At 38.1% G+C, this 22,063-nt stretch overlaps 2 protein-coding genes and 1 non-coding gene across 4 annotated transcripts; 1 reads left to right on the plus strand and 2 right to left on the minus strand.

Annotated features, from left to right (window-relative positions):
• The first annotated feature begins 2,198 nt into the window (after nucleotides 1-2,198).
• LOC106383024 (protein EMBRYONIC FLOWER 1-like) lies at nucleotides 2,199-7,360 on the plus strand. Of its 2 annotated transcripts, none has more exons than XM_048746816.1 (7): nucleotides 2,199-2,699; nucleotides 3,551-3,725; nucleotides 3,871-4,046; nucleotides 4,143-4,283; nucleotides 4,349-4,411; nucleotides 4,491-6,977; nucleotides 7,121-7,360. In XM_048746816.1, exons 2-6 carry the CDS (start codon nucleotides 3,631-3,633, stop codon nucleotides 6,941-6,943), a joined length of 2,928 nt encoding a protein of 975 aa, XP_048602773.1. In that variant the 5' UTR covers nucleotides 2,199-2,699; nucleotides 3,551-3,630; the 3' UTR covers nucleotides 6,944-6,977; nucleotides 7,121-7,360. The 2 variants fall into 2 exon arrangements, with proteins under 2 accessions (XP_048602773.1, XP_048602772.1); XM_048746815.1 differs by having other exon boundaries at nucleotides 2,201-2,699; nucleotides 7,108-7,360.
• A 606-nt stretch (nucleotides 7,361-7,966) lies between these two features.
• Nucleotides 7,967-11,243, minus strand: LOC106383023 (L-gulonolactone oxidase 3-like). Its single transcript, XM_048746817.1, has 3 exons — nucleotides 9,718-11,243; nucleotides 8,960-9,215; nucleotides 7,967-8,850 (listed from the first exon to the last, which is right to left on the minus strand). The coding sequence occupies exons 1-3, from the start codon at nucleotides 10,375-10,377 to the stop codon at nucleotides 8,024-8,026; spliced, it is 1,743 nt and encodes a 580-aa protein (XP_048602774.1). The 5' UTR covers nucleotides 10,378-11,243; the 3' UTR covers nucleotides 7,967-8,023.
• Nucleotides 11,244-12,516: 1,273 nt separating this feature from the next.
• Nucleotides 12,517-12,623, minus strand: LOC125582661. Its single transcript, XR_007320117.1, has one exon. It is a non-coding gene; the product is annotated as a small nucleolar RNA R71 (small nucleolar RNA).
• Between the last annotated feature and the right edge of the window lie 9,440 nt (nucleotides 12,624-22,063).

Genomic DNA, 22,063 nt, shown 5'->3' on the forward strand with positions numbered 1-22,063 from the left:
TTAAAGTTTTAAATATATACCAAATGAGATAAGCTCTCATCAGAGGATGTATCAAACATTCATGCCAAAAGATTGTGTTTCCCAACTAAATTGTCGAGGTAATACATTTTTTCTTAACAGTTGCACACATTTTGTAACTCGAAGATAAAAAAAAACTCAAAGAGACCCAAAATCAACCCTAAATTAAATACTTTTTATCTTAACATTTACACAGCAAAAACTGGAAGGGATTTGCAAGATATATGTATGTGCTACACATAGCTGCATGAAACTGTGTATATATATTATTATATGGGGTGATATTGGGGTGTGTGTAAGAAGTAAAAATCCAAGAAATAAAAAGGGGAGAGAGGGAGCGAGAGGAGAGAGAGAGGTTGATGTGGTTGTCGAGATGCTAACAGAGAGGCACATGCAAAGCTTAAATGATGGTATCACTGGTGGCCAAAGCATCTCCTTAAAGCTGTCCTTTTTCATCTAAGACCTCTTTTTTAATTTCCTTTTTCTACCGCTTCTCTCTTTCTCTCTCTATACATACATATATATTTAATTTATATATATGTAACTAGTATGTACTTGGGTTTACAACTTTATATATATATCAACTTGTGTATATGAACTTACTTCTTTTTTTTTTTTTTTTGATCAAGTGTATATGAACTTACTAATGCCGAGTTGTGCACGTATGCAAACCTAAAAGTGTATCAATTAATTAATACTATATTATATCTCTTTTCTTGAGCTACAAATACGTTTGAGGATAATATAATATATATATATATATATTATATTATTTTGAAATATTTCAAAATATATGAATTTTGATTTATACGCTGTAGATAAAATGTTTGGTTAGTTGAAGATAGGTTCCTCGCTTTATTATCCACAAGAAAAAGAGGATCATTACGAATATGTGCTCAATTACTTTTGCATAAAGTTATGTAATTAAATTTTGAAAATTAGCTAATACCTTTAGATGGGCTATGTGATGAGCAGTTTTCGTAATAAAAAAAAGTAATAACTGGATCCAAAATTTTCAAAATGGATCACTAACACGTTTAGGTATGCATCACAGTTTGTCAAACCTATAATTAATTGCGTCAAACAAAATAATTTCGATGTTATGTTAGCAAAAGTAAGCTACATATATCATATATATACGTCAGTGGGAAGAAAAAGCAGATTAGTATTTTTCCTCCGAATAGACTAAAGCAACAAACCTAAATTTCTTAGGAAAGAATATTATTATAAAACACCAAAGCCGACAAAAACTAGGAAAAAAAATTCAATTTACCGAAAGAAAGAATATTAAGAAAATACATTATAACAAGGAGAGAGAAATGTGCTACAAAGGGTACAAGCCCACTAAAGTCTGAAGGCCATCGCTCATCTAAAATTTATAATATTATTTTCTATGAGGCAGTATATCGATTTACATGATATATTTTTTTTAAGTACATGATATAGTACTTTTTTGAAAAAGATGATATAGTATTTTGATTTCACCAAAACTAGTATTAGTAAACATATAGAAGAAATAAAAAAGAGAAAGAAACTAGGTTTTTTTTTTAACCAAATATTCCCGATCTTCATTATTTACTGCTGTAAATTTTTGAAAAAGGGGGGGAAAAGAGAGATGTTAGGGTTAATATTATTATCATTTATTGAGGAAATGGGCTCATCTAGGGTAACATCACCTACCCATACAATATTATCATGATTTTAGGGCTCTTATTTGTCTATCCTGGTCCCATAACTCCCACACTCTCTCTTCCGCCACGTCAACGGAACGCTCCAATCTCTCTCCTCCTCCGTGCCGACGCTCCCTTTCCGTTCCGCGCCACGGACGAAACGTGCTCACACGCGAAAAGAAAGCGCCGTGATAACCACGCTCCTAGGGTTTTCTTTTTCAGGCCACAACAAATGGTTTGTGATAAGAACCGCACATTGCGGCCACGTGGACATTTCTCATTGGTTCCTTATACCTCATCCTACAAATACAGAAACGTCTATATGAATTTTTGTTGTTTTATTTTAAACCTAAATAATATTGAGTTTGCTTAAATAATAAAAGACAAATCATATAATAATATGAGATAATAATATCTTGTTGTTTAATTTTTTTCGATACTTGTTAGTCTGTTACCCTAATGAAGCTATTTATATTAATGTTTAGATATTTTTCACTAAAAATAAGAAATATCGCAATCTTTTTCAATAATTGACCTATACATATACAAATACGTGTCGACAATATGTGGAGAGGTACGTAATCTTGTTTCGTGTAATTGGTAATAAACAGACCAGATGGTGACATGGCAGTGCAATGTTCCAGAGATATGAGTTGTTTTTTATTTAAAAAGAGTTACATAATTTATATCAAATTATTATTATTTCATATGTATGAAAATAAACCCTCGTTTCAAGGATAAAAGAGCTTCAGATTCTCTCTCTTCTTTCTCAACAGTCTCTCTCTACAAAAAAAAGTTTTCCCCCTTTCTCTCTCTCCTTAGCGTCGTCTTAGGGTTTCGCGAAATTTCGCAGTCAAATTCTACTCTCTCCCGACGAATCAACCCTCGAAGCTTACCTAATCTTCTTATCCACAACTTTCTGAATCGCTCGATGTCGTTTTCTCACCTTGCCGCTTAAGATCGAGCTCGAATCTCGCGTCTCTGATTAACTCCGGTCGGATTTTCTCCCAGGTGCGTGTCTCCGACATGAATCTCTGATCTGTTCGATTTTAAGGTTTCGCATAGGGTTAGATCTTGCGGTAAGAGATTTACCTTGACTTGTATCTGACTTCGTGTTTTTTTTTTCTAATCGAGGGCTCTTCACTGTTCATTTATACGTTTCTTCAAAATAATAACTCGATGTTCTTACTTTTTTTTTATTTAGATTTTTATTTCATTCACGGACTATTCACGTGCGGATAGATCTGGACCGTATTAATTAGTGGGTCTTCGGTTATCTTTGTTAATCACATACGGTTAATTTCTTAAGTGTCTTATTTTTTTGTTATGTTGCTTCCAAATAATTTGATTCTAAACCCTAATTTACTCAAGATTAATTTTTTGTTTGTTTGTAAGTCGGAGATTATATTTAAACAGGCCTGCTCTCATTTTTTCTTGGTCATGTTCGTGTGTCTGAAAACCCTAATTTTAGGTTGGTGTTTAAGTTTGGGTTAATGTTGACTAATATATGTGTACTGATTAATTTTTGTTTTATGAAATGGGATGCTAACGAAGAAATCTTGTTCTTGATTTTATGTAGACCTTAGGGTTTTCAAATTTAATTTTCGATGGAATTGTAGAGGTAATTGGATTTTGGTTATGGAATGTTATTTCATGTGGATGATATTCATGGAATATGTTTGAATATAATGGTGTCAATTAGTTATAAATATTCCTTAATTTAATTTAGAGTTATATGTGTGTTTCGTATATATGGAAAGCAAAGATTTCGAAGTTTTTTTCTTTATATGCAATCATCAAAACTTAAATATTTTCATTTTCTGATGCTAAGAAACATTATGATCATGCGTTTATTTTTGCAGCACTTGTTGTGTAGAGAGTATAATGGTGGAGCTAAGTTAATCATCACTAAGACATATAAAATCTTCTTGAAGCAAAATCAATGGGATCTTCCATTAAGATCAACTCAATATCCATAGATCTTGCAGGCGCTGCTAAAGAGATTGATATGGTAAAATGTGATCATTTCTCCATACGGTGAGCCTTCTATATATATTGACCTTATGTTGTCAACCTTCCTTGTTAATTAGAGTATGTTTATATGTTTTAATTACTATAAAAGCATAACAAGTTGAAATGACACTTAATATATTGAATTTTTCTTCTTCTTAATTTGATGCAGTGGATACGTAGCTGAAACACGTGAGAAAGATCACAACAAATGTTGGCCGTTTCCGGAGGAGAGCGTAGCTTTGGTGGACCAAGAAAGCTATTCTCTTCCTTCTCTATCAGTTCCAAAGTTTAGATGGTGGCGTTGTATGAGCTGCATCAGAGATATCAATGCTGATGGAACAAAAGGTAAAACACATTTCCAAAATTGTTTAATATATGTTTCATATAATAGCTAGAGATGAAGGGTTGCTTGAACTTATGCGTGTAAGTGGCTTCTTTTAGATTGTGGACTGCATCCAAACTCAAAAAATTTAAGCGGGAAAAAGCAGCTTGATGGAAACTCTTCGGTTATCCCAAGTCAAAGCAAATTGAATTCACTAACTATTATTGATCAGGAGAAAGAAGGGAGAACTGGTATTGCAGGTATACACATATTCTTGTTTTAGTTTCCATAATCCAAAACAATTAAACATATAATTTTCTTGCAGATAATGCTGTTGAGAAGAACGATGATGCAAACTGCAAAAGATCTCAGAAGGATGATCATAGAGGTACAAAATTTTCTCTAATCAAGCAAATTAAAGTGTGCTGATACTAGAAACTAATTTTGTAAAGCTCAAACAATTGCAGCTACTATTTTTCTCAAGAGAGGTCATAATCCATCTACAGATGCTTCTACTGTTAAGAGCAAGAGCAGAAAGCTCGCAAGCCAAGAGCATGTAAGAAACAAGAAAGCTAAAGTAACAGATATTAGCAGCTGGAAAGAGAAACATAACTTGGGTGGTCAAGCCGTGACAACTTTTGGATCATCTGATATCGCTGGTGTGGTTGATGATTCTCCCCCTAAGGCCATCAAGAACCATAATAAAGACAGTCTTGCTCTCATGGAATGCGATAACGGGTCATCAGAGAGTATAAATCTCGCCATGACTGGTTTGCAGCGTAGGAAAACTCGCAAGGTTCGTCGACTCAGCGAGCTACTTGATCAACCCAAGACCAAAACCAGCGGTGGTAAAGAAGAGCCTTCTTCTTCGAAAAGGGGTAGAAAGAGAAAAGTGTTGCCTGAAAATAACTATGTCAGCAGGAAGTTAATCACCGTCGGTGCAACTTCTGAAAATGACTCTGATCAAGATTATAGTACATCAAGTGATAGTGGGTTTGAGAGAGATCTTATTAAAGGTAAGCAGAAGAACAGAAGGTTCCAGGTCGTTGACGAGTTTGTACCTTCACAAGAGGGTGTCCCAAAGAATGATCATGCAGATCTTAGTAAGAGCACTGCTTTATCAGTTCCTTGTCCTCTGAGTACTCATCAGAGAACAGAGAAGAAGCTAAGCTTATCCAAGAAGAAGAAACATAAGCCTGTTTCAGACAATGGGAAGAGTACACTGATCAGCTTTGGTTCCCAATATACTCGAGATTTGTTGAATGATCGTTTAGCTTCAGAAGGGTATTTTAGAAAACCTATCCCTCAGCTTAATGTTAGGCCAGTGAATGATCATGTAATGAGGTCAAGAGATGCAGAACCAAACAGTCTTGGAGAGTTTGGTTCCTCTTCCAAACCCTACACAGGTGGATGGTTGAGAACAGGAGTGGATGCCAACAACAATACAGATAAATTGTCCTTTCAGAACTTCAATCTAAGAAGCACCTCAGATGCTTCTGGTGTTGACAGAAAGGGGAAGACAGTTATGTTCCAAGAACATCAAGAACCACCCAAAAGCCAAAGCCATGATAGAACTGAAGACCAAAACGACGATATACCGATGGAGATAGTGGAGCTCTTAGCCAAAAACCAATACGAAAGGTGTCTTCCAGACAAAGAAGAGCCATCACAAGAAATGTCACACAAACCCAAGAACACTCTACTGATTGATCTCAACGAAACCTATGACAACGGAGCCTCGCTGGATGACGACAACAACATATCAAGACCACCAAAACCTTGTGAAACCAATGCAAGGAGAGAGTCTCTTGACTTCTTCCCTATAAGTCAACCCCATGTGCCTTCTCCCTTTGGTATCTTTCCTCCTCCTCAAGATAACCGGCCTAGCTCCATCAGGTTCTCTGGTCACACCTGCCAGTGGCTTGGCAACGTCCCAGCTATGTCTACTCATCCTCCCCCATATAGGGTACTACGTCCGTGTAACACGTGCCAAAGTGGTCCACACCAATACAGAGAACCACTTCCTCATCCTATTTGGGCAACAACTTCAATGAGACCAGTTTCTTACAACATGGATCCATCGACGAAGCTTGGTATGATTCCACAGCCACCAACCAGTGATAAGAACACATGGAACCTCAACTTTGTCGCAGCCGCCGCCGCCAACGGGAAGCAAAAATGTGGGTCTAGTTCAGAACTCTCGTTTGGGTGCAAACACGGTGGTGGAGTTAATAATAATAGTAGACCAGTGGACGCGTTCTCTAGTGAGAGCTCTATACCTGCGTTGCATCTACTCAGCCTTATGGATCCTAAGATTGGACCAAACACTCCCTCTGACCACCAGGGAAACACTAAAGCTACTCAAAGACACTTCCCACTTGTTAGCCAGCCTAAGGGACGTGTAGAGATTCAAACAGGAGACTCTAGTAAGCAGCTACCTTATGATTATTACAGCAAGAGTTTCCCCATGGTTCCACCACTTGGTGCGTCTTCATTCCCGTTTCAAAAGCCACAAGCTCCATGGATTCATCATCACCAAGAGAAGAAAACCATGAGAAAAGAGCCGGTTTACAGCAGCAATGACCTAGGGAGGTTCCAGCTATTAGGGGCGTCTGATTCAATGAAGCTCCCTTTGAAGTTTCACGTGATGGGTAAAGAGAAGAAACAGAACAGGAAAGCAGAGAGCTGCGGGGATGCCTCGGCCTGGCCTCCAAGGAACAGTTGTGGAACCATTGTGTGCAGCGTGAGTAGAAACCCGGCTGATTTCACCGTTGCTGAACCTGGGAATGTTTACATGTTAACTGGTGAAAGTCTCAAGGTTCGAAAACGCGCAACCTATAAGAAAAAATCGAATTTGTCTAAGGAAGAGGAACTGAAGCAGACTAAGAAGCCTGTTCGTCCAGTTACAGAAAATGTCTAGAGATAATAATACAACGTGGACGAGACATGTGTTGGTAAGTTGCTAAGACTATATAGTTTGTTTATGTGAATTTTCTTGGTTCATTACTTAATGTCATATTAGTTAGAAATGAGTTTGTTTCAAGTTTAGTTACTAGAACAGAGTTTAACAAGTCTCTGGTTTAGAATCTTTGGTCAGATGGTGAGAGGAAGAGGGGGTCACAAAGAGACACCGTTTCTACTGAAATCAAGAATAAGGCAGACACCAATTAATGGATCTTTGTGCTCTGCACATCTCTCTTATGTTTGTTTGTTTGTTAATGCATACTTGAAAACATTCAGCCTGTGTATATATTCATAGACCTTCTCTTTCTTTGTTTTATCTTTTGTTGGATATATACCTTCATTGTGTTTGATATTTTGTATCTCTTAGACTATATCTGCGAAATGATTTTGCCAGATGTACTCTGTACAATCAATTTTACAAAACAAATATGACATGGCTACTGAAATTGATGACATGACTTCCATAAAATATGACATGGATAATTTCATTTAATGTTGATTTATATTTTCGGTAAATTTATTAGAATATGATAATAATTCATATATTACATTTAATATTGATATTTTTTTTTTGGTAAACTTTTTTTAAATATGGTAATTAATAGCTCATACATCATCTATAAAATAAATATATTCATATATAACATTTCAAATTTCGAAATATTATTATTTTTGTATAGTTATCCAATTTGTATTACTAAAGCTTTCAAAAATTCCTACAATTTTTTAAAATTTTAAATATCTAATCGTAAGATCATTAGTTTTTTATATACCTACAAATTTTATAAATATTGTTTAGGCTAAATTTTTGATAATTATATAATTTTATATCATTTTTATTAGTTTTATACAAATTGATTTAATATATATCAAATATATATTAAATATTAGTAAGAAAATAGTAAAATCTATAATATTTAATAAAATTTATTTTTAAATATAAGTTAGATTAAAAAAATTCTTTGCTGCACATTCATAATGAAAATGAATTTTTATTCTTATTATCTTTTAATCACCGGAAACAACAAGTTTTTAATTAAGCCATTGAAACTTTAGCTGAGGAGAATCTGCAAACCCTAGCTTGTGTGTAAACAAGACCTTGTCTACAAAAGTAACCATTAGAAGGGCTACAATGCCTGTCTTCTGAACACACACAGTTCCCTTCAAGCGCACATCCATCATACTTCAAACCTTCTCTCCCAAAAAGAATCTCATCTGACCATTCACTAGAAAACATCATCTTAGGATCTAACTTGTTCTTCACTTCCAAGAACTTGTCAAAGTTAGGTCCATACTTTTGCTTCACGCCAAAGAAACCCACTTTCCTATTCTTCCCCCAATGCGGCTTTGCCCCGTATTTGGAAAACGCCATCTGCTCCATCTCCTCCATCACATCTTGGTTTAACCTCGGGGTCAACACATCGTCAGCTCGGTAATAGTTAAAGTCAATGACCACAGAGTCCTCTCCCTGGCCGAGATAAGCCTTTGAGCCCTTGATGAAACGTATGAGGATACCATTGTAGATGTCGATGCCGCACAGTCTTTCTGGTTTCATGTCTCGTAGCTTCTTCACGTCGAGGATAAAGTCTCTAAACCGAGGTAATGGGAATATAGCAGTTGTCTCGTAGAAGAACAGACCATTGTATCTCGGATCCCAAGAGCATGAGACATCAATTCTAAGGGAGGATGAGTAAAGACAAGACCCTGATGTCTGAATCTTTCCTTGGTTACCGATAACCGGATACCCGGTAAAGAGTAAACCATTGTTCTTTAAACCGTTCCCAGTTAATTTCTTGTAAGCCAACGTAGTATCAGCCGTCGTACACTTCCCACTCTCGCTTTTACTAGCTTCAAGTGACTTCTCTGCAACATTTTAAAATTTTAGAAGCCCTTTTTCAAAAAAAAAAACCATCTAAACCGGAATAAACCGGATATGGTAATGATGTCTACAGAAAGAAAAAATGAAACTAACCTAATGCTCGAACCCCTTTAGAGATCAAGATAGGGTTGGACTGAAAACCAATGAAATCGTTGACTCCGTTGCCGGAGACGTTGACCGGTGAACGTACATCGTAACGGTAAACCGCGGTTTTTCTAGAAGGATACCAAGTTATGTCTCCGAACTCGAATTTCTTGCCATGATCCATGAAAATGTCTTCAAGAGCTACGTCAGATGTGAAGTTATACGTGATACTTCTCTTGAATGCTTTCTCTATCGAAAGCTTCACCTACATAATGATATTCAAACCTAATAAATGATTTGTATAAACACAAAGAATAGTTAACGGTTTTAACTTATACTTGCTCAACTTTTTTAATAGATGAAGTTTTAGCAATAAATTTTTTTTTCTAAAACAAAGCTGTATTGTCTTATCAGCATTCCGAACCCCGAAAACCAACTCGATGAAATATAATCAACATAAACTATGACAAAAAAACCGAGTCCAAACACCACTTGCAAATTTATTACCATTACGTTCTGAATTGTGCAAGCTATGGAGTCAATATAACCCATAACAAATTAATAAAACATTTAGTTTTGCGTATTTTCTTAATAAAAAATATTATTAATCATCTATTTAATCAAAATTCAACAAATAAAAAATAAACTGTGTAATATGAAGAATTATTTAGTATAAAAATTAATATTTCACGTTAAAAACGTTATATAATTTGAAACCCATTTTTTATTAAAAAAACGTATCTATTTAATAACGTTGGGAGTAATACCTTTGAGATTACTCCTAAAACACCCAATGACACTTTAACGGCGTTAAGAAGCTTATCGTCTCTTCCTTCTTCAAGTCTAATAACTTTAGCGTAACGTTCAGATGAATTCGCTGGAACCACAAGGCTGATCCCGACAACATGATCGTGAACCGAACCGCCTCGTCCCGACCACGAGCTTCCGTGGGATCCAGTACTAATAAGCCCACCAATACTCACTCCTTCCCAATACGGTGACGTTCCAATGCTAAACCCAGCTGCTTCCACTTTATCGATCAGCTCTCTCAACGAAACTCCCGAGTCAGCCGTAACCGTTAACCGGTCCGGTTCGATTTCGATGACCGAGTTGTATTTTGACGTGCTGATTAGCCTTGCGTCTGAACCGGAAGGGCAAGCGAGTTTCGGTATGGTGTGAGAGAACTTGGTAACGGTTTTGACCTTGAGATTGTGCTCAGATGCATAAGCCACGGCTTTACAAAGCTCCTCCTCCGTCGTCGGGTATGTGATGTTAGCCGCCTTGCAGGTTTTCCGGTCAGGCCACGTGCCGTAGGCGCTCGAGACGGTGCAGCCGGTTTGGTCGCATCGTACCGGTGGTTGTGGTGGCACGTGATATCTTGCATATTTACATTGTTTTATCCATTCACCCATGTGCATTTTGATCATATAGACTAAGATTTAGCCATGTTTAGGTTGCACATTTTGCATACATGAGTCTTTATCAGGTATTGGAGTACCACATGGAGTTCTTGGAGGCATTTGGGTGCATTTGGAGCTCAAAAGAAGTGTTTAAAGCGATCATTGGACGAGCAGAGCAGGGGAGCGAGGTTCCGCAGCGACGTCATGAGGTCGCTCCAAAGCACCTCTCAGAGCGACCTAGCTGGAGCGACCCCGTGAAGTCGCTCGCCATACTCACCCCGTGAAGCGACTTGCCCAGAGCGACCTCCCGGAGTGACATCACGAAGTCGCTGTGTCCCACTTCTCAGAGCGACCTTCCTAAAGCGACGCCATGAAGTCGCTCGCGTTCTCGTTACTCCGAACAGTTTTAGATGACCCTGGAGCGACCTCTCAGAGCGACCTACCAAGGTCGCTCCCGATCCAGAGTGACCCGTTGGAGCGACACACCAAAGTCGCTCAGGACCTCTCGCCCGGAGACACCAAAAATCGGCCCTGGAGCGACCTTCCGGAGCGACGCCTGCAAGTCGCTCCGCGTTATTTTGCTGCCGAAAATCATGATTTCTCGAGGACCTTTTTGCAATTTATTTTGGACGTTTTGCACTTGGAAAAACCTATGTTTTAAACATCTTTTGTAGCCACCAGACAGACTATCTTGGATCTATTGAAAAATACACAAAAACTCTCTAGAGAAGTTCATCTCTTGGATTTTTGATTGTTATGTTCTTGTGTTCTTGTTGATTTCTTATCTATTTCTCTACATGATTAATCTGAAATCCAATATGGGTTTAAGAGGAATCATGGAGATTAGTGAGTAATCACCTTTTGAATTCATGGGTTAGGGAGATTAAGGGTGATTAGGTTAGTTCTAGGATGTTTTAGTGTAGATCATTCTTGTTCCTTGCTAGTAGAGTATTCTTAATGCATCTTCTGAGTTGGCCACTCAAAAGTTGATCAATAGGCATTTCCCACCCGAAAGGTGTTTGATGAAATGCCTGAGACAACTCTCCTAGGCTTTTAGTATACTTTGCCAAAGACATTTGTTGTTAAAGATGCTAAGATAGCTAATAGACTTGTTAGTAATGATTGCTTTCATATTATTCAACCAAAGACATTTGATGTTTGAGATATGTTAGCAAATGAGCATTCATCTAGACATAGAGCTTGCTTAGAATTGTGTCTAGGCTTAAGGTTGATAGTTTGATTGATCGTTTGCCATCCTTAGTTCGATACTTGATCACCCAAGGTCTAATCCCTATGCCCATGAGTTCTCTTTTCCATTAGTCAAGAAAGTATCATTCTGTTATTGCTTTCTAGTTTTAGTCATAGCTTAAAACCCATTTAAATCATTGGTTGCACTTAGATTAAGTGAGTACTTGCATTCTCAGTGCTTTGATATCCCTCAGAACTGGTTCGACAATCACTATACTACAACATTTGTCTTAGGAGCCTTGAAAACTCCTAACATCAAATTGGCGCCGTTGCCAAATTCTGAGTAGATTTAAACATTGAGATTTAGTCACTTGCTTGAGACTAAGTCATTTTAATTTTGTTTTGTTACTGATTCTTCTTCTTCACTTACCTTTCACTTTCAGGTGTATGAACTTGAGGAGCAGGGGTCCATCAAACCTAGTTCCAATAGTAGCAGACATCAGAGCTTTTGAGAGGGAGTGTGCTAGAGCTAGAAGAGAAGAAGAACACCAGGCCCACTTGGATATTGATATGGCAGATCCACCGCAAGGGGCAGAACACCAACCGCGGGCAGCTCGACCCATTGGCACTTACGACCGCCCCAACATACATGGTCATAGATTCGGAATCCGAGCACCAGCTGTGGCAGCCAACAACTTTGAGGTCAAGTCAGGACTCCTCAACGTGATCGAGAACAACAAGTATCATGGCTTGGCTCTGGAGGACCCATTTGATCACTTGGACAGGTTCGACAGCTACTGCGGGTTGTCAAAAACCAATGGTGTGTCCGAAGATGCTTTCAAGCTCAAGCTATTCCCTTTCTCTTTGGGGGATAAGGCACGTCAGTGGGAGAAGTCTCTACCCAGCGACTCTATCACCACTTGGGATGAGTGCAAGAGAGCATTCTTGGAGAAATTCTTCTCATCCTCAAGAACTGCTAAGCTGAGAAATGAGATTTCCAGTTTCCAACAGAAGAACTTGGAAGGATTCAGTGAAGCCTGGGAGAGATTCAAGGGCTACCAAGCTCAATGCCCACACCATGGTTCTCTAAGGAGAGCTTGCTGAGCACATTCTACCGTGGTGCTCTTCCTAAGTACAGGGCCAGACTGGATACAGCTAGCAATGGGTTCTTCTTGGGGAGAACTGAGGAAGATGCAGAGGAGCTGGTTGACAACATGGTAAAGAGTGATGCAGTCTACAGTGGAGACCACGACAGAAGCAGTCGAACAGATGATAAGCAGACGAGGAAAGAGTTGAAAGCTCTACAGGATAAGATAGACATCCTCCTTGCTGATAAAGCCACACAAGAGCAGCTGCACTTTGTTGGTAACCCAAGCCAAGAGACACCACCTGTTGTCCATGAGGTTGAGGGTTTGGAAGGTCAGGAAGAGCTGTGTTTCATCAACAACAATGGTAGCTGGTACAAAAAAGAGCCCAACTTTCAGTACAACAACTACCAACAGAAATCCTATCCCAACAACCAACAGAGTGGTTATCCGCCTCGAAACAACCAGCAAGGCAGCTATCAACCTCAGCAAAACCCCTCATCTGGTTCCTCTGCTCCTCAAGAGAGCAGCACTGACACCCTGCTGAAACAAATCTTGGAGTCTCAGACTAGAAGTGAGAAGCATGTTGGATATGAGTTGAAAAACCTTCATTCCAAGATTGATGGGAGCTACAATGAGCTCAACAACAAGTTCTCACATCTTGCTTCTACAGTCAAGAATTTAGAGAATCAGTTTGCTTCCATGAACACTCACCAGACTCGCCAGCAAGGATCTCTACCTGGAAAATCTGACCAAAACCCCAAGGAGGCCAAAGCTATCACCCTTAGGAGTGGTAAGCAGTTACCTCCTACAACCCTCACCAGGGATGCTGAGAAACTAGGTGAGGAGGTGGCCATCAACTTAGATGATGAAGTGGTGATTGTTGATGAGAAAATCAATGATGAAATCTTGGAGAAGATTGTGGAAGCCAAGGGTAAAGGAAAGGTTGGGGAAGAGAAGAAAACAGTGAAGGATGGTGAAGTTCTTGCTCCAGCAAGTGAGAATTCTTTTGTTCCTCCTCCCTATGAACCCAAACTACCATTCCCTGGTAGATTCAAGAGGCAGCTGCTAGAGAAGTACAAGGCTTTGTTTGACAAGCAAATGAGTGAAGCTCAGGTTGCAATGCCCATCATCGATGCTTTCATGTTGATTCCTCAATACAACAAGTTCCTGAAAGATGTTGTAGCTGCAAAGAAGAAGGAAATGGAAAGCATGATGATTCTTACCCATGAGTGCAGTGCCATCATCCAAAGGCTTGATGTTCCAGAGAAGTTAGAGGATCCAGGATGCTTTACACTACCTTGTGCTCTTGGACCTATGGTATTTGAGAAATGTCTCTGCGATTTGGGAGCTAGTGTCAGCGTGATGCCTTTGTCTGTTGCAAAGAAGCTTGGATTCACTCAGTACAAGAAGTGTAAACTCTCTCTGGTGTTAGCTGATCGTTCAGTGAAGTACCCTGTGGGCATCTTAGAGGACCTACCTGTGAAGATTGGAAGGTATGAGATACCTACAGATTTTGTGGTGCTTGAGATGGGTGAGGAGGCTCAAGACCCATTGATTCTTGGAAGGCCATTCTTAGCTACAGCAGGAGCAATTGTTAAGGTGAAAGAGGGCACGATTGATCTCCATTTGGGTAAAGGGCATGTTCTCCACTTTGACATCAAGGAGAAAATGAAGAAACCAACTGTGTTCGGGCAAGCCTTCTACATTGAAGAGATGGGCACTCTTACTGATGAGCACCTTGAAGAGTTACCACCTGAGGACGACGAGGAGGGAGCATCTCCCTCTACTCATTCTCCATAGAAGGTAACCCACTACTTTCCCTTGTATATACCATTTCGTTTTTGCATATTAGTTTTCTCTTTTTGGGTATCTCTCTCTCCTTGACAACACAGAGACTGTGTCATTTAAGTTTGGGGGAGGTACCAAGTATTTGATCACGTTTGCTTTGATGATTTTGAGTCTCATGCATTGCATTATACATATATATTTGCATAAAAAAAAATTCATTTAGTTTGCATCATTTGCATTTCTAGGAGACTAGAGCATATAGGTTGCATTTACTTGCATTGGGAGCAATGATTTGAAATGCCTTGTAAAGAACATTAGTTTGCACCTGAGTAGCTTATGCACCTCTCAAAAACACTTGTATGCTTCGAGCCTTGAAGACTCTTCCTGAAACTTGTTGATTGCTGAAACTCAGTCTTTGAAGCCAACTACAACCTTATTTGAACTGAACGAACTTAATGCTTCTTGCTCATGGTCCCTTGTGTACTGAGTCATGGCTATACACACTTGAGTTGTCACATCCTTTATGCCAATCTTATTTTGACAAACTCTAGTGGTAGACCACTCCCAAAACCTTTCCCTCCTTTTAAGCTTTCATTGTTTGATGAGTGAGGTCTTCTTCGGAAAGTCTTACATGTGCATAATGTTGAGAGTATCGGGAACGACAATGCTTGATCTTCATTCTTGCTAGATTGGGCACTCTATTGTCTAGCTATAGGTGGGGGGTGAGAGTTGTGATTATGATTTGGGAGCAATGAAAAAGGAAAAGAAATGACTCTTTGTGTTTAAGTGAATTGTCTTATTGGGATAAGTAGAAAAACCTCTAGCTCAAGTTATGAAAAGTCTTGGCCCCCATTTAAAAAAAAAAAAATATATATATATTATATATATGAAAAGAAAAGAAAAAGAAAGAAAAATGGGGCTAGCAAAGTTGTTAGGAGCTAAGTAATGTTTTGAGGTTGTGAAAAATCCCTTGTAGATTTCAAAGAGAAGGAGTTAATGTTCTTAGGATCTTTTGGTGAGAGATGTGAGTTGGGTTTGACATTTGGGAATGATTGTGTAATTGTATGTTTGGGAAAAGGGTAGAACAATGGAGATTGAGCATTGTATGCATGAGTTGATCCCTTTCTTAGATATATTATGTGCAATGTCAAGTCTACTTGTTTCGAGAGTAAACCACCTTAAAGATCATATGTTTTGAACCTCTTGAATCACTTGAATAAAAGCCTTCCCTTACTCAACCAAATGATTTGGACCAATTGACCATTTGCAAGAATTCACTTGATGCTATGCTTAATGAACTTGAGAGTTGGCTGATTTGTGTGTGTGAATGCATGATGATGAGTGTAGGGATGAAAAGAGTTAAGATAGGCCTAGAGAAGCAAGAGTATAATAAGAGAGGGTGTACTAATGCTGAATTTTAATGTTGATTTGAGTGCTTTGTGTGTTTCTTTTAGCTATGAGTTCCCACCTTCAAACCTCTCTCCCTATGAGTTCTAGAAAGTTCACTTGAGGACAAGTAAAAGAATAAGTTTGGGGGAGTTGATATCTTGCATATTTACATTGTTTTATCCATTCACCCATGTGCATTTTGATCATATAGACTAAGATTTAGCCATGTTTAGGTTGCATTTTGCATACATGAGTCTTTATCAGGTATTGGAGTACCACATGGAGTTCTTGGAGGCATTTGGGTGCATTTGGAGCTCAAAAGAAGTGTTTAAAGCGATCATTGGACGAGCAGAGCAGGGGAGCGAGGTTCCGCAGTGACGTCATGAGGTCGCTCCAAAGCACCTCTCAGAGCGACCTAGCTGGAGCGACCCCGTGAAGTTGCTCGCCATACTCACCCCGTGAACCGACTTGCCCAGAGCGACCTCCCGGAGCGACATCACGAAGTCGCTGTGTCCCACTTCTCAGAGCGACCTTCCTAAAGCGACGCCATGAAGTCGCTCGCGTTCTCGTTACTCCGAACAGTCTTAGATGACCCTGGAGCGACCTCTCAGAGCGACCTACCAAGGTCGCTCCCGATCCAGAGTGACCCGTTGGAGCGACACACCAAAGTCGCTCGGGACCTCTCGCCCGGAGACACCAAAAATCGGCCCTGGAGCGACCTTCCGGAGCGACGCCTGCAAGTCGCTCCGCGTTATTTTGCTGCCGAAAATCATGATTTCTCGAGGACCTTTTTGCAATTTATTTTGGACGTTTTGCACTTGGAAAAACCTATGTTTTAAACATCTTTTGTAGCCACCAGGCAGACTATCTTGGATCTATTGAAAAATACACAAAAACTCTCTAGAGAAGTTCATCTCTTGGATTTTTGATTGTTATGTTCTTGTATTCTTGTTGATTTCTTATCTATTTCTCTACATGATTAATCTGAAATCCAATATGAGTTTAAGAGGAATCATGGAGATTAGTGAGTAATCACCTTTTGAATTCATGGGTTAGGGAGATTAAGGGTGATTAGGTTAGTTCTAGGATGTTTTAGTGTAGATCATTCTTGTTCCTTGCTAGTAGAGTATTCTTAATGCATCTTCTGAGTTGGCCACTTAAAAGTTGATCAATAGGCATTTCCCACCCGAAAGGTGTTTGATGAAATGTCTGAGACAACTCTCCTAGGCTTTTAGTATACTTTGCCAAAGACATTTGTTGTTAAAGATGCTAAGATAGCTAATAGACTTGTTAGTAATGATTGCTTTCATATTATTCAACCAAAGATATTTGATGTTTGAGATATGTTAGCAAATGAGCATTCATCTAGACATAGAGCTTGCTTAGAATTGTGTCTAGACTTAAGGTTGATAGTTTGATTGATCGTTTGCCATCCTTAGTTCGATACTTGATCACCCAAGGTATAATCCCTATGCCCTTGAGTTCTCTTTTCCATTAGTCAAGAAAGTATCATTCTGTTATTGCTTTCTAGTTTTAGTCATAGCTTAAAACCCATTTAAATCATTGGTTGCACTTAGATTAAGTGAGTACTTGCATTTTCAGTGCTTTGATATCTCTCAGAACTGGTTCGACAATCACTATACTACAACATTTGTCTTAGGAGCCTTGAAAACTCCTAACATCAGCACGGAACGGACGGTCCATATAGTGACGAGGAGACAAAAGATTGAAAGAGATAGTGAGTGAGAAAAACGCATGATTATACGGAGTGATTATGTGGGCGGTACTCATGGTACTTAGTACTTATTTAGAGGAGAAGCGTTTGGAAATGTAAAACATTGCTTCGAAGGAAACAAATATTGCCAGATATCATATAATAATTGATTTCAAATCTTATAGATTTTCTTATAAATATGTGGCTGAAATAGCATATTTCGGTGTGAATAGTATATGATTATTTCTCTTTTAGACCAGTGCATTATCATAAGAATAGAGCATGATTAACCCTAAAATGTTCTTAATTTTTTTTTTTGATTTAAAAAAAAAATATTAAAAATAAACTAATCACGGGTCGCAACGTGTCAGTGAAATCCGCGAATAGTATAAAAACCCAAGCAAAATCACCTCTTGCAGGAGAGGAGGAATAACTGGATTTTAATAAAATTATGAGACCCACATTTTAAGATCTGGGTCAAGAACTAAACTGCACACTATGTTATCATCCCTTGATGAATTAGTCCCTTGATGAATTAGGGTCACTGTTACATATGAAAATCAATAGGTCTAAATAGTGAAAAGGCGGTAGTTGACAAAAGAGTTGATCTGACAAAACAGTACAAAAAGCATGTGTTTTGTGTTGGTGTGTTTTCAGAAAAAAACAAAGCATGTAATGTTGGTTATAAAGAGTTTGAATCATTTCGTTAGTGAAATATAATCGATGTTAATCAAATTTAATTTACATCAAAATAAATTGTTTACATTATCTAATAACGTGAATATCGATTTTCATAAAATAATGGATGTATGTTCTATAGATATTACATCACTTCCGAGACATAAAATAATTGGGCGAGGGTTATGAATCACAAGTTATTGAAATTGGTGATTGCTTATCCAGAAAATGATAAGATTACTGGATTACTGGATTAATGCAATATATTTTAGTTGGTTACGACTCCAGGAGTATTATTGGTACCATCATTATCATCATGGAGTAAAAGGCAAACAAACCATGAGTTTCAAAAAAAAAAAAAGGCAAACAAACCCTCTAAAGTCATTTTCGCCCTTGGCCAACCTATATTAAAAGATGTTCTTGTGGGAACGAACCCTCATGCCATTCAGGGGCAGCTCTTGTAGAAGTAGGACCGATTTTTACATGTTGATGGTTAAGTTAAGAATTACTTGGCCTGACCGGTCTAAACCTTGCATCCAATGGTTTATTGTGGATTGATATTAAATGCGACGGTCTAAAACCTAAAACCAAATAAACAGGCAACCATCAAACGGATTAACTCATCATAATATCTATATATATAAAAAAATTGTTGATCTCTCTCATGTTGTGTCATATCAGAAAGTCGCTTTCTACGACGCTGACACGTGTCCTTTTTCGTCCAAAACGCGGCATATCATTGAAAATGTTTGATGCTGGGCTTTATCCTCCGTATTTATTTATGGGCTACGTTTGTGGCATGTGTTCATTTATGGCTTCGTCCTGTATGTTATTTCATGGGTTTTCTGTAAAAAAAAATATAGAGAGAGAGATACATGCGTCATACCCAAATATATGGTCCATTACGAATGGTGAGCCGTCTAGCATATATTCATTTATTGAATGTTAATTAGTATGTTTTTTTTAAATACACAGAATCGAAACACAACAATACTGCTTATATCTTCATGAACGATGATTAATTTTAAAAACACTCATTGGAACAGACCATGCATAACACGTTACACAATATTGAAACAAAAACAATTACCAAATTTACAGAGCGTTGCGTATAAAAATTACTGTAGAAGATAACAATGATTCTTTTTACGTTAAATGAGAGTTATGTTGATTTTCCCACTAACGCTATGTTATCAAGAAAGAACTCTACCCTTTACGTTACATATTTCTCACAACATAAATCAAACAAGTAATAAAAGGGGAATAAGAACATCAGGGAGGACCATGGCCAGTTCACAAGGGGGGGACAAACGGTGCGACCGCCCCGGACCCAAGCTCGTGTCCCCCTGTATAATAATAATTAAGGGCTCCAATTTTTTTATAAATCTACATATTTATATATATATTATATATATAATAAATAAAATAAATAAAATTGAGAAGGGCCCAAAATTATTTGATATGAATATATTTTTATTTTCATTACAAATATATAAAATATTATTGATTAAATTTTAAAAATATTTTAAAAATTATCTACATATAAATTTTAAAGGGTAAAAAACAATTTTTTTGCTCTAGGACCTCTAACAATATTTCAAATAGTGTTTTCTCTCCTTTCAGTTCGCCATGTCATCAAATAGGGTGAAGAGAGAGTAATCACAATATTTATACACAAATAAAGTATATCCCGCCCTACCAACCCTAGTATTTTATATAGAGATGAGGATTAATTTGGTTCAGTCTTTTCCCTTTTTGAATTAGGTACGTTTTCAGATTGAAAAGAATCCAAACCGATGCTGCGTGGGATGCTGCGTGAATAAGTTAATGGCAATACCTCAACTGGAACTCCAAATCTCTGTTTGCAAAACCGATGCTGCGTGGGATGCGACTCGACAGAGAGCAGGCCTCGCCTGGGCTTTTAGCAGAACTCCCGAGACGGCAGAACGACAAGGAGCAGTGGTCCAGAACTTTGTAAACTCCCCTTTGATCGCTGAGGCGCTAGCGGTTCGTGAGGGTCTTTTCATGGCTGCAAATCAAGGGATATCGAATCTCTGGATGTGCTCCGACAATCTAACGCTCATTGGAGCAATCAACAACAAGACACAGAGGAAGGAATTGCTTGAAATCGTCAAGGATATTCATGATCTTTCTTCTGTATTTGTTTCAATCGGTTTTTTTTATATTGGTAGAAGGGATAACGAGGAAGCGGATGCTCTGGTAAAGGCCGCCCTGAGAAATTCCCTAATGTAATGGACTCCTATGGATTGGACCTCTTTTGGGCCTTTTAATTAATTAAGTATTTTTGTGACAAAAAAAAAAGAAAAGAATCCAAACAATATTAGTCAATTTTTTGAAAGCCTTTAGTAAAAGAACAATATTTTGTCAATTTTGGGAATACTTTTTAATTTGTACTCTTAAACATTATGTTTGAGAAAAACATTCATATATAGTTTTTATTAAAAGATTTTCAAGTTTTTTTTAATAAACGCTATTTACGTATAGTTTCATCAGATCTATAATTTTTTGGTGTAAACAGATCTATAAAGTTTATATGGAAAATGCAAGTCTTACGTTTACGTCCGTAGGAAATTTGATGTTAAATTGATTTCTAGAGTTTGAGGTTATGTACTTCACATTTGTTTAAAATAAATACATAATTCGTATGCTTTAAATCTATTACGGTTTTGACCCAAAAAAAAGGACTTGGTGACAACGTAGCAGTCTCTAGGAGGCATTGCCTTGGGAAACACGGGTTAAGATAGCCATTGGAATAGCAGAAGCTATTGCATTTCTCCACTCCATCAAGAAAATCCCGATACATCAAGAACTCCACATGCATAACATTATGCTTGACGACGTTAATGACTTACATTTTTCTTCTATTTTTTATGATCTTTGAAACTAATACCTAAAAGTTTTTATTTCATCAGCAATACAATGCAAAATTACTTTACCTTGATTCCAAAAGAATTATTTTTGGAGATAATGGGAGATTTGTAGCAACTACATACCTGCCTTTTGAATATGCAGGTACACCAATATCTTAACTTTTTTACTAATTTGGTTAATATTTCGTTGATCAAATCTTGAAGACAATTGTGTAATGTATGTAGGCCATGCGGGAGTGAACACCGATGTTTTTACGTATGGTGTGATCTTGCTTGAGCTTTTTACTGGTTCGAAAGGGGGAGTATTATGTCAGAGCAGCTTAGATATTAGGACTAGATCGTTTGGGGGAAATAATCGATCCCCGACTTGAGAGCGATTATCCAACGCATGCAGCAAAACAAATGGCAGACTCATCCAAAGATGCATCATGGTGAACTGGAAGGAACGACCGTCAATGCAACATGTTTTGGGTGTTCTTATAACTATATTGCATGTAGATATTGGTATTAATTTTTAGGTTTTGGAGTATATTATTGAAAACGTTGAGGGTTTATTTGAGATTGAAGATACTTATAACAAAGAAGCATGTTCTAACGTTTATAAATGATTTTTCTTGGACAAGAAAAGACCCCACAATCTCTTGAGAACAGACTTGCCCTTTCGCAAGTGTCTAATACCCCGTCTCCTCGTCCTGAGCGTGAGCCAATTGACTCCCCACTTCAGTCACACCCTGCAACGGTGATATCACCGCGTGAACGAGGCTCGGCGATGAGTCGTCTCTCAATTCCCATTGATAGGGAACAACTGATCCAACGTGGAGCTTCGATCCTGGAGTCAGGACGATTACAAGATGTGTAAATTCAGTATCTAGAGGATAACCTCCCGTCTGGGGCCAATGAAGTAAACTCGATCCCCTCAAGCTCTAGAGGCCCAATACAGAACCGTCTCTCCTTACCGCAACTATCACCAATCAGAT

Source organism: Brassica napus, chromosome C2 (assembly GCF_020379485.1).
Source record: "Brassica napus cultivar Da-Ae chromosome C2, Da-Ae, whole genome shotgun sequence".
In the NCBI taxonomy this organism is placed as follows: Eukaryota; Viridiplantae; Streptophyta; class Magnoliopsida; order Brassicales; family Brassicaceae; genus Brassica; species Brassica napus.